The sequence below is a fragment of the Accipiter gentilis genome, chromosome 15 (genome assembly GCF_929443795.1).
Source record: "Accipiter gentilis chromosome 15, bAccGen1.1, whole genome shotgun sequence".
NCBI classification, from domain to species: domain Eukaryota; kingdom Metazoa; phylum Chordata; class Aves; order Accipitriformes; family Accipitridae; genus Astur; species Astur gentilis.
Window position 1 is genome coordinate 16,944,645 of NC_064894.1, and position 12,587 is coordinate 16,957,231.

At 43.6% G+C, this 12,587-nt stretch overlaps 1 protein-coding gene across 3 annotated transcripts; it reads right to left on the bottom strand.

Annotated features, from left to right (window-relative positions):
- Nucleotides 1–4,101: 4,101 nt before the first annotated feature.
- COQ3 (coenzyme Q3, methyltransferase) lies at nucleotides 4,102–12,050 on the bottom strand. 3 transcript variants are annotated; one of them, XM_049817664.1, is made up of 7 exons: nucleotides 11,966–12,050; nucleotides 10,608–10,731; nucleotides 10,087–10,239; nucleotides 9,818–9,917; nucleotides 8,006–8,248; nucleotides 6,671–6,830; nucleotides 4,102–5,199 (listed from the first exon to the last, which is right to left on the bottom strand). In XM_049817664.1, exons 1-7 carry the CDS (start codon nucleotides 12,048–12,050, stop codon nucleotides 5,003–5,005), a joined length of 1,062 nt encoding a protein of 353 aa, XP_049673621.1. In that variant the 3' UTR covers nucleotides 4,102–5,002. The 3 variants fall into 3 exon arrangements, with proteins under 3 accessions (XP_049673621.1, XP_049673623.1, XP_049673622.1); XM_049817666.1 differs by lacking the exon at nucleotides 11,966–12,050 and adding an exon at nucleotides 11,397–11,468 and having other exon boundaries at nucleotides 10,608–10,705; XM_049817665.1 differs by lacking the exon at nucleotides 11,966–12,050 and adding an exon at nucleotides 10,835–11,213.
- Nucleotides 12,051–12,587: the final 537 nt, after the last annotated feature.

Sequence of the window (12,587 nt, forward strand, 5' to 3'; positions counted from 1 at the left end):
CTACTCCCTCGCAGGCTCAGCAAAGCCCAGCACAGGCAGTAAGGGTGAAGCAGTGCCGTGGAGCAGTTCAAGAACTTGAAAGGGGAGGTGATGGGAAGAGAAGTTACGCATTTGGGCTTCTGCATTTTTCCCCTTTAACAAGATAACATTAGTAATTTTATTAAATAAATGCTGACTTAAGTCAACAGTGTTGCAGTTCTAGGATACCAGTTGTTCGTACCTGTGGGCATCTTCGGATACATAGTGGAGAAGTTCTGCTCTAGTTTATGCTCCCGATAAAAGGGAATTAAATGCAAAGAAGTACAGTGGGAATACATCTGCATGTGGCAGGGTAAGAGGTCCTCTACACAAACGTGGGGAGCACCATGACTGAGGGAGCTGGCAGCTGCTCATGATTACTAAAGTGACCAACATGCAGTCTGAAGTGAGAGGAGCCCACCTTTCCTTCCCAGGGGCTCAGCGAGGGGGTAGGCACTTGGAATGAGGCACTGGAGGTTAACATGCAAAAACAAGTGGGAGGCTGTGAATACCTGAACCGTTATGCTTCAGTCTAACACAGAGCCACTCTCCCAACCATCAGTAGTTCCGTTCCTCTTCGAAGGCACGCTCGAACCTGACTGCCCTTTATACCTTTGCTTCACATTTCTTGTCTCCATTGGAATTATATTTATCTTCCTGGCATCGCCCTTCTTCCTTCTACAATTTCTGGCTTTTCAATGCTGTCCCCCATTCCAGGTACTCCTGGCTGCCTCTCAAATCCCTGCAACTACAGTATCAACATTCATGCGATGATTCATGTTCTGCCTTTTTCTCCTCCAGTATGCTTCATCAGGCTGGCTAATTACAGAAGCTGAGCCTTTTGACTTCCAGGCCTCTAGACTGCATGCAATTATTCCTTTCAAGTATTTCTTAGAAGTGTGTGGAAAATAAGCTGCTTTTTTTTTTTTAATTAAAGCTGAGATTTCAACATAATGAAAGAACTTGAGAAGCCATTTTCAGAAAAAAATTCTACAAGATAGTCTTTATTCTTATCTCTACTCATAGCCACTACACGTTTCCTTTCCTACTACTTTCTCCCTCCTTTTTTCCATTCCCTAGAAATCTGACACAGGGTATTTGTGGAAATGTATGTAAAGAAATTGTGAAGTCTTGCAAAAATGGCCATGAAATGTCACTGGACCACCAAGAAACAATGGGCAATGAGATAACGTAACAGATCATCATGGAAGCTTCAAGTTCTGTTTTTATTTAAGCAGGAAATTAAATGCAGATCTCCTCTGAGGGTCTCATACTACTCAAATTGGACTTGAGTGCAATTAATGTTTCAATTATTATCTAAAAGTGCTGTTTCACAAGACAGGTTGAGCCAACCTGAAAGCCTACCACCCCTCAAGAGGCTGTCCTGGCCCACCTTCTCCCTGGCCATGTGCTCCCACTGCTTACCTCCTGGCTAGCACTAGTCCTCGACAGTGGGAAAATTCAGCTCCCTGAACAGCACAACCACCACCAGCAACCCAAGGAAAAAAAAAATCAAAAGAAAGGAAAAAAAAATTACAACTCGGACAAGCATCAGTCTCAGCAAAGGGCTGGGACTGGGACCATGTGGAGCAATAGGGGAGAGATGAGACAACATGACAAGCCACAACAGAGCTGAATAGCTGAGACCACCTGGAACCATTGTTTGCTCTGTTGATTTTTTTTGGCCAGATCAGCTCCTTGCTCTGATTTGTTGTGTTGCAGAAACAAATGGCTAGGAATAGGAGAGTCAAAGGTCTCCAACCAGAAATAAACACAGAGACTGAAAAAGAGCAAGCCCCAAAAATGAAGTTTTCCCAATCTCGAGGCAAGAATCACCTCTTGCCTCACCCATAGTCCCAGGTGCATGCCTGGTGCTGTAACATTTTTACCTCCTACCAGTACAGTATTCCTGTAAGCGTCAAAACTAAGGCTCCATACTCATCAACAACTTACAAAAGGAAAGCCAAAAGATTTGCAAATTTATTTGACTTAAATTCTGTCAATTTCAATAGCACCTATTAAATTTCCACAGCAACTGGGCTAAGAAAAGCATGAAATCTTGATGGGTTTCCTATGCACAGATTTTAAGAAAAAAGTTTCTGCAGCATGAATACGTAGTACGTATTCAGAGCACAGTACTGAATTTGATTATGCTCTGCCAGAGATGTGCATTTATGAATAATGCAAAGATTTAAAAAAACAAAAACAAAAAACCCCACACAAAAAAAAAACAGCTAAAAAGCAAGGTGTAGGATATTCTTGCATTTTGTTATCACTAAAATTATCTCTAGTTCAATCATGTACTTTCTAGCTTCAAAAGAGGTTGTTTTAACCAGAGGGATGAAATACAGCCAGAATAGTAAGGATACTACAACAGGAGAGGACAACTGAGGGCTGGAGACCAAGGATGGAGCACACTGGGACATCTGGAGACGCGCCATGGGTACAAGGACCTGTTCAAGCAGTCCCCGCTCCTTTGCCCACACCATTTGCTAAACACTCCCAGGTTGACAGGCCTCCTATACATACGTAGGAGCGGAAGGTCAGGTGCTTGCAATAAGCTTTTTGTCAAGAACAGGCGTCTCCATGGACAACCAGGTCCATGTGCTTGTTCCTTAAATGCCAGCCATTGTTAATTAGGTACATGATCCCTCTTGCAAGTCTGGGCAGAGAACCCAAGCAGCATCAAAGGCTTTTTGTGCTACATGCAGTAGAAATACCAGTGAAAAAACCAGTTTGTTCCCCAGGCAGCTCACAGTTTAATGAAAAACTACAAGCAAGCAACAATCAACTGGGAAGAAAGGAAAGGATGAGAAAGCCAGGATAACAGCTGGTCACACAAACATCTGGATTTAGGGCTTTTAAGGCAAACAAAAATCAGCTGTTCTATTCCAGTTTTAGCTACATTAGTTTTATTTTGCTTGACAGGTCTCAAAACAAATAGGTGAAGGGGGGGACTGTCCCCCTCAGGGGATGTCTCTAGTGGGCTACCCCAGGAATCTGTCCAGGTCCCAGTGCTTTTCAGATACTATTTCTTTCAGTTCACTGTTGGTAAAATTTGAAACAGTCACACAGTTGTAATAACTTAGACTGAAGCTGGTAACTTGGTATGGGGAACTCACTCAAGCTGCATGGTTTAACATGCCTAAATATACCATTAGGAACAAAGACTGCTGGTTATCTGCTCTGGCTCCATTTTTCCCAGTGTCACTCCTCTCCTGAATACTATGTGCCACGCTGCATGCATGACCAATGGAGCAGACTCCCATGCAGAAGAAAGTGGTCAGGCAGAAAGAGAATGATGGTGTTCCTTCTATGGACAGTATTAGCGAAACCATTGCTGAAACGCTGCATCTATTTCCACTGTCATGCTTCAGAAAGGATGTTTACCACAAAATTTTATATGAAGACAGAAACTTACACCATAGAGGTAACAGCTGTAGAGATCATCTCAGTCCATTTATCTAAGAGAAAATTAAGGGGTGACTTGACTCAAAACTACAGGTGATAGAGGTCCTTAACCTAAAAAAGATGTTAAAGATACCACTGGCTGTGATCCGAGGTTAGACCACTTCAACTGATGACCTTTTGGAACAATTTACTTACCAACATAGTGGCTTCTTCACCACTGAACCCTTTACATGAATCTTCTTCTCAAAGCCAAGCTGTAGCCCAAAGAAATATTATAAAGCAGAACTTACTGTCATGGAAATCATCACACTAGATAATCCTTTTTAGTATTAATACCTATGAATTACTATTTTTTTCCATTATAAATTAACTATATTCTTCCAGGCATCATCAGATAAATCATGAAACTTGGATCCCAAGGCGACATGCAGATACAGCAAAGCAGCAAAAATGCAAATGTGTAAAACAATAACTTAGCCCACCAAACCTCTACAGCAGGAGAAATGCACAAGTAACAAAAAAGAAAAAAAAGAAAAAGAAAAAAGAGAAAAAAAGACAAAAAAGAAAAAATACAAAAAAGCGCAAAAAGCAACAAGAGCAAAAAGGAAAAAAAAAAAAAAAAAAAAAAGTTTCATTTTTATCCCTGCAAACAAAGCCAGGCCACTGCCTCTACCTGTATAAAAGCTGAAAGAAAAAGAAGAGAGAGAAGGAAAGAGATACAGCCATGGACGCATCCAAGACATTTTATTTAGAAAGTTGTTTCGTTGTGAATCAACACTTTTCATTACCCTGGCACTAGGACTTTAAGACTGAATTAAGTATGGCACTTCAATTCTATGATAGTCTGCTAATGTATCCTTTTTCTAGCATAAAGCTCTGGTCGCTTAGTAAAATTTTACCTGCAACTTTACTTCCCTTTATTTGGGCAGAGGGAGAAATTTGGAACAATAGGCACAGATACAAGTACCTTTATGGTGAAGAGGCTTCTGACAGCTGAGGCACTCCGGTCTAGGAGACTCTTCTGCTGCACAGTTAGCTCACATCAGCTGTAGAAATAGCAGGACCCGACAGAAAAGGTTTGCTGCTCGCTCTTTTTTAGAAACAAGTGTTTGTGGTTTTTAAGTGTTTAATGTATTTTAACTAAGTTGACTAACTTAAATACCTAAGGTATTTTATTTATCATACATCATTGTGTTTTTTAACTCATTCTACATTTAAGCAATTATTCTGTGGAGATCTGTTTCCTGGTAGGACTGAAAATGCCATCACATATAAGAGCTTCCTCCAAGCTACCGACAGAATAATTTGCATTTCCCTGTCCAACAATTTGAAACTACTTTCTTAAAAAAATACTTACTCTTTAAAAGCTTTGCTCATTTCAATCTTAAAAGATTCCTGAGATAATGGGCACTTGTTTTTTTCTGAGACTGCCCTAAAATATTTGGCCAAAAATAGCATAAGCATTATTAATGCAAACAGCAAGCTTGTTGTTACAAAAGGTTTTATTATGTCCATCTGGGTAAAACCTTCTTTTCTGTTCTGGTGACAGTCCGTCACCACACATCTCAGACAGTCACATGGTAGTACCAGCTGTGGCTGAGGGCTGTTCACTTTCCATCTCTGACAGGACGTCTGTTGGGCTTGACTGTCCCTGAAGCCCAGACTTCACAGCATGCATTGCATAGTTAACACTCGTGCTTTCCATCCAGCTCCACGACCCCGAGAGGGGATTATACAACATCCCATTCACAGTCTTGACTGACAAGCCATCTAGGAAAGAAAGAAGCCATAAAGCAACCCATGTTCTTAACTATGGTAAGTCACTGCAATATCAAACCCTTTAGAACAGCAAGTCTGAAACACGCCTCGTCCTCTGAGCTGGGAATCAGTGCTTCACGAGCTGGCCTTTGTCAGACACCACCACAAGCAGTGGCAACAGGCATCACTGGTGACAATGGGTCCTGCTGTTGGCAGCAGCAGCACTAGCTCTGTGCCAGGCCACATGCCATTAGCACACTATATGGTGAGCCACTGCAAAGTGGTATGCTAAAAATCCCAACTTCACAACATCACATTTGGGTGACTGGTAATGTTTTGTGTAGGTGGAGACATTCTTCAGATTGACATCACGCACTTCAAAATCAAAATCTGAGCATATCTTTGGAAGGATTCTGTAGATTTCCCTTAGGAACGGAAAACAGAAGAAAGAGGCAGAAGAATGCCATCAAGGATGCAGTGCAAGTAGAGAGTGATTTAGCACTCCCTGCTGAGCAGATCTCAGTTCACTGCGTGGCTATGCTGTGTCCCAGCAGGGTACATGAGGGAAGGCAGAAAACAAACACTCCATCAAAACAAATCACTCTGCTGCACCTGCTTCTCCTTTTGAAGGGAGAACAGAAAGAACCACCAGCATGTGAACCAGTATTAGTCATGTTCCTTACGGCATCACTGCAAAGTGCCAGGAAAAGACCTTGCCAAGAGAACAGCTCAACTCGCACTTCAGCTTCTTTACAGTGAACTAAAGCACAGTGAAATATTTGGTGACAGGGCTTTTAAAACATCTGCATGCAAGGAGGGCAATGGGCAGAACTCTTCCCAGCTCCACGGTTTGTCCATTTTAAAAGCAATCAAACCAGGGCAATTTAATTATTTTTTTTAAATCAGTAGCATACAGTTTCTCAAGAAATGACTAATGGACTTGTGGTAGGTTTCATCTTCACATTTTTTAAGAAATCTTTTAGCAACGTAATATGAATAAAGAACATGGGGCAGCAACCAAAAATAAAAACACCTTCTCCCAAGGGAAAGATGACAAACAATGCAGTGGCAGCAGCGCAGCTCTGGAGTGCCAATATAATTGAGTGCCAATACAGTTATTTTCTCAAACCTCACCTACAGCGTATGAACCACTTCAGAGCATACATTCCATCACCAGAACAGGATGGAAAACCTTGGAATATTTAATTTAGGCTATCAAACAGAGGACAGCTGTAACAATGATTTTGTTTGAGTAATCTCTGCATCCTTAGGACTCCACTTAGTTTATTTATTTTATGCAAAATCCAGTAAGCGGTAGTGTCTTTAAACCAGAAATGATACTCATAATATATGACTAGTAATTCACATAGGAAAAGCTGTGTATTGTTCCTAGCACTGACCCCACCTAGCTTATCCCCTTGCCATTTCTACAGGGATCATTTTGGCATCTCTCTGCATTCCCTTCACCCAGTCTGGAACTTACTTGATTCCAGGAGGCGCTCCAGCTCTTCTGGGGAAACAAACTTCTCCCACTCATGTGTTCCTTCTGGTACAATGCCCATTATTTTTTCTGCAACCACAATTCCCAGGACATAGGACAACTGTGTTTTATTGATTGTAGTAATGAATAAAGAACCTTCAGGCTAATTAAAAGATTAAGCGTTCAATTAGAAGAATGTTTAATTAAAAAAAATAATTTGTAAATTTAATCATATTAAAACACATAGTTTGTCTATCTACAAGTCTACATGCTGCAAGAGTAAGGACTAATTTCATCCCAGGACAGGTATTTACAAGTATGCCATTTAAATACAATAAAGAATATAATGTTCTAACAGTATGACTCAGTAGTCCTCAAACAGTCAACATAATCAAAGTCTTGGGTGGTCTGAAAACCATTTGCTTGCCCCCAAAATATCTAACAACGTCACTTATAACATAACATTGCCCAGGAAATGGATAAATAAAAGGTATTAATGTATATACGATACCTATTGTAAAAAGAAACACTTTTTTTAAATTAAAACCAAAGTAAAATATGCAGTACTGCCTAATTTTTGAGACTGCTGAATGCTGTGCTTGTTTTAATGATTACAGGGTCAAAAAACAAGCCAGAAATTAATTCTAAGTACTTAAGAGACCCTTTGGTAGAAATAAAGCATAATTTCTGTGTGCCCGGCAGGCTGAAAATTAGTTAAGCGTTCCATTCAAATAATCTATATTCCTTCTGATGACCAGGAAGATAAATCAAGAGATTAAAGGAAAGCTGCTGCTGCTTGTGTACTGAGCCTACCAACCCTCTTTACAAATGAAATAATATCAAGAGGCATAAACCACCCAATTAACTCCAAGCATAACTGTGACCCTTTAAAAGCAATCCAGGAGCACATCTGATGTGATGCTAGAGCTAGAATAGAATCTCGTGAGTCAGAAACATCATTACAATCAGTTTCAGTGCAGTCTGAGCCACAGCCATCCAACAACAGCAGCACTGCCATGTTTTCTCTCACCTAGGTGAAATCAGATGCAACCAGATTTTTAAGGTCTTGATGCAAAGGAACACTGCAATGCTAGGTAATGCCATTAACACTTTTCTAAGGCAGGGTTGAGGAAATAAATTTCCTCTAACTTCAATTATTGAAGTTGGGAAGATGTACTTGCATCATGGAGGAGAATGGAAGGCACCTCTAGAGCATGGTTCAGACTTCAAGGTGGAGAAATGAATGCAGGTGTAGGTGTTTTCACATTCCTTCAAATGAAAGCCTTAATAATAAAAGAGAATAAATATTCGCAATAATGAAAGCAAAAACTCCCTTACCTTTAACACCCGAGAGCAACACTTGATAAACATTTCAAGGTCAGCCACATGCTCCACTACTTCAGAAGCTACAATTACATCAAAGGTTTCCATAGACTCTTCCACAATCTCCTCCAGTGAACTGGACTTGTACTGTATTCTCTTGGCCAGGACTGGATCAAATGACTTGTGCTGATCTGCTGTTCTAATGTTGTCCTCCAGAGGATCAATTCCAGTAACTGAAGCTCCCAGTCTACCTAAAGGCTAATAATACAGAGTATAATTTATTCTCTGCATGAAAACAATTTACTTAAAATTTGTGTCTGCAACTTTGCAATGTACATCTATGACGCGGAAAACAGCCATCAGAGAACAAGACAACAATAAGTGATGAGCTCTGATCTGGTAGTTTTATTTTAAATGTTTATTAAAGCAAGAAAACCCTTAGATTTGGGGGAGGTGGTGTTAATTTTCTTAGAAAATTATATACTGGAATATACACATTTAAATTGTCTTTTAGAATAAATTGTTCTGAATCCATTTTGTTACACCAAATAAAGATTTCCTCCACTATTACCCTCTGACAGAGGAAAAACAAAGGGGGAAAATCAACACAGTAGTTTAAAGGGGGGAAAACAATGCTGTATTTAATTACTGTCATTACTTTCTTCAACATCCACCTGTAATGGTAAATCCTCATATCTTTTTAATGGTTATTTAATATATGATTATCTCTGTGACTTTCTCACTGCTGAGAACTAAACACTGATGTTTACTAGGATAGCATCAGGCTTGGCTGTCACTCAAGTTTCTCCAGTGTCTTCTTACTCATAGGTTAACACCTCAGCCATCACCTCTTTTGAAACTGAAACAGGCTGCAGAACATGACCACATGTATGTTATTCCAACCTGAAATTCACCAGTTGTTCAGCCTGAGAAGGTGATGCAGCACACCAGTTTTGCCAGCCTTGTCGGAGAACATGCTTTCATAAGGCTACAGGATTTTGCTCAGAATAAAAGAAATAAATAAAAAAAAAAAAAAAAAAAGAAAAGAAAACACGGGGAGAGATTCAGGTCCCTTTGTAACACCTCGTTACAGATGCTGATGAAGCTCCCAGAGTAAGTCAACCAGATCTGTAATCCTAAATTCACAAGCCATCCTCATCTGTTGATAGGATACAGCACTGTTCAGAGCCTGTGTGACCAAATGGTTCCACCACAAATAGTTACTTCTTAGTCCCAAGGTTGTGCAGACTCCTCGGGAAGCAGCTGTAACATCAGCAGGTGTTTGACATTATTCCGCGCTTTTCCCAGGAGATCAAAGCAAAGGCAAAAATCTCCACCCCCAATACAAAAAAACCTGAAGATAAGCACTTCAAAGAAATTAACGTGTAACAACAAGTTTTGTAATAGAAAATATTTCTTTGGTAATGAGGATTGTCATGATAAAAGTATTCTTGTGAAGGCTTGTAAATTAAAAAGAGAAAAAAAAAAAAGTAGTCATACTGTGACTGCCCAGAAGAATACTTGAAGACTTTTACATCATCCTTCCCCTCTCCTTTTCTTTACAGTGTTTGGAATCTTATTTTTCTGATGAACCTCAGAATTTTAGAATTTCTCATTACCAACTCCGTCCTTTTCTGTAAACCATCACTACGCTAAGCAAATATTCTATGGGGTTTATAGAACACACTGTACCTCAAAACATTCAGTAACTAATATATCATAGAAAAGAAAAGCTCCTATTTAGAGGATTAGAAATTAAGCAGTGTAAAACAATTCAAAGACTTTGTACGCTTTTTAACAAGAGAAACCAGAGCACAGTTTTCTTACCTCACTTAGCAGTCCACCGCCACAGCCAACATCAAGAATCTTTACTCCAGAAAGTGGATTTCCCAGATGATAATTACTACTCATGTTCAACAGAGTATCTCTGAAAGAAAAGGGATGTGATTAAGGGCAAACATACAAGGTGGTTTAGTAGACGCCACAAGCAGTTATCTTAAGCACTGGTAATTGTTTTTATTTTGCGATGTTTTCTGAAATTATGCAGAAATAGTCCATATTAAAAAAAAAATAAAAATCTGTCTTTAAAACCATACCTAATAAATGGCACTCTAATATCATTCATAGAATGAAGGGCTGAATATTCTCCTTCTTCATCCCACCACTTATGCGCGAGATGCTGGAATTTTTTCATTTCCTTTAAATCCACTGACGGGTGTGAAGTGCTGAAAAGTCTCTTCAAAGTGAGCCTAAATAATGAAAGCTGAAAGTCATGAAACTAATACCGGTATTTCATGTCAGCTGAAATATGGGAAAAACAAATTCTGCATCAGAAAATTAAAAAAAACCCTCATGTTCCTTTAGAGACTCTAGTTATACTTGATTAATAACAAGCAGATTTTATACACTGTATATGTAACGTATCTTCCAAAACAGATGGCTACATACTTGTAATTTTAAGTTAGTAATTAATAAAACAAAAATAGGCCACATCAGACATTTAAACAATTGTGAGGTTTAAAAATTCCTTCATGTGACACTGTCACAAAGTAAAATTAAATTGTTATAGAAAATGACAGTCCTTGTCACGCAGGATTATTTTAGATACAATACTTACATGCTGCTTTTTATTTCAGTCAGAGACACAGGCAGAGTACTACTGGATTTCAGCTGTGTTTTCCAGTCGCAGTTCTGAAGGGTACCCCTCAGGCCTGTCTGAAAAGACAGATCAGCACGGTCATCTGCATAAATAAAAGAAAGGCAACCGAATGGAAAACATCAGCTTTATGAGAGCTCACAGGCAACAAACCCAGTTTAACAATGCCGCTCTAGAACAATACTAACCATGCAAATCTTTAGACATTTGCTCACCATCGTACTTAGGGAGCGCTTGGGGATTAAATAAAAGAGCACATGCCAGTCCATCACCCCAGTACTTCTCAAATTATGTACGATAACATTTGTCAGAGCCTGAACGAAAAGGAACTTTTCATGCAGCTGAAATGTTTCAGTTGGTGAGAATTTCACCGAAATATTTACTCTGACCGCAAGCTGTGCGTACACGCACACACTTCGCGGTTGTCAACAGCGGGCTCCTATTCCCGTTTCGTTACATATCGGAATAAGAAACATACAGCTGCCCACTCGTTTTGTACTGTATGAATTGGTAAGGGAACACAAGTGAGAAAACCCCGCGGACGGCGCAGAGACAGGCCAAGACCACCGTCTTGAATACCGTTCTCCACACCCGCTCTGCCAACGTACGGCCCGGCTCTCCCAGGCGTCACGCGCACCCACTCGCCGTCCAGCTGCCGCCCGGCCACCGACAGCGCCCAGACCTCGGCAACGCCGCGCCGCGCCCTGCGTAACGGCCCCCAAGGCGATTTTAGGCCGCGGTGACAGAGACCTCTGGGCCGAAGGGCTGGCGGAGGAGGTGGCAGGGGGAAACGTCTCCCCTGGGAGAGCTGCTGGACGCGCGGCGAGCCCAGCAGGACCCGCCGGCGCCCGAGGCCCGCCGGGCTGTGGCGGGGCTGGCTCGGCCTTCCCAGCGCGAAGGCAGGGCAAGCGGGCTAGGACAGGCCGCTGCGCGCAGCCGCACGCCCTCACGCCTCTGCCGCGGGAGAAGAGCGGCCGCGGTCCAGCCCAGCAGGCCGCCGCCGGTGGCCAGGCCGCTGCCGCCGCCGGCTGCCGGGCACCCGCCGGGCCGGGGGCGGAGGGCGGGCGGGCCGCGGCCGGGGCGCCGGGCCCAGGCCGGCCGGCGAGGCCGGGGAGCCGCCGCCGGGGGGCTGCCGGAAGCACCCGGCGGGCGGAGGCCGGCGGGAGGTTGTTCGCTGCGGCTCTGCCGTGAGGGAGCCGGTGAACCCACGCCCCGTTGGGCCACCTCGGCCGCGGCGGGCGACGCGAGCCGGCCAGGCCCCGCCGCCCTCGGGCACCGCGCCGGCCCCGCGGCCCTCCCGCCCGCGGCCGCCTGCTCACCGCCCGCAGCCCCCGCCGCCCGCCGCCGCCTCAGGGCGCGGGCGAGAGCGCGGGCCGTCCCGCCGCCGCCGCCGCCCCCCCACATCGTCGCGGCCGCCGCGCTCGCTCGGCTCCGCTCCGCTCTGCTCCGCTGCCAGCGCCGGGCGTGCGGCGGCGACAGCGTGCCGGCCGCCTCTCGGGGCGGGCGGGCGCCGGCAAGGTTGGTTCCGCCCGGCGCGGGGGCCCGGCCCTCGGCCCTCAGCCCTCAGCCGCCGCCCGGGGCCTCGCAGCCCCGCCGCGCTCGGCTGTCACGGCGGGAGCGGCGCGGGTCTCCTGCCGCCGGCCGAGGCAGCGGCTGCGGCTGCGTTAGGCCGTGTGAGGCTTCGGCGGCTGGGGCGAGGCCGAGTACTTATTGTGTAAAACGTAAGGGAAGCAAAACAAAACGCTGGACAGACCATTACAAGCACTTACGGGTTTTTGTTGGTTTTGGTGGGTTTTTTTTTTCAAAAGAAAAAGATTCCAGCTTACGAAGTTGCGGTACAAGAAGCAAGAAACACCTCTTTATTCACCTCTCCCTTCGCAACAGGAAAGCACGGCAGCGGCCCGATGCCTTTCGCGTTGCAACACCACTGATACAGCAGGC

Excerpts from the sequence above, each read along its gene's own strand:
- COQ3 (XM_049817664.1), bottom strand. The coding sequence starts at position 12,050 with ATGTGGGGGGGCGGCGGCGGCGGCGGGACGGCCCGCGCTCTCGCCCGC. Across the intron at positions 10,732-11,965 it reads GGCGGCGGGGGCTGCGGGCG|ATGACCGTGCTGATCTGTCT; the intron begins GTGAGCAGGCGG and ends TTATTTATGCAG. Across the intron at positions 8,249-9,817 it reads GCGGTGGACTGCTAAGTGAG|CCTTTAGGTAGACTGGGAGC; the intron begins GTAAGAAAACTG and ends CTGTATTATTAG.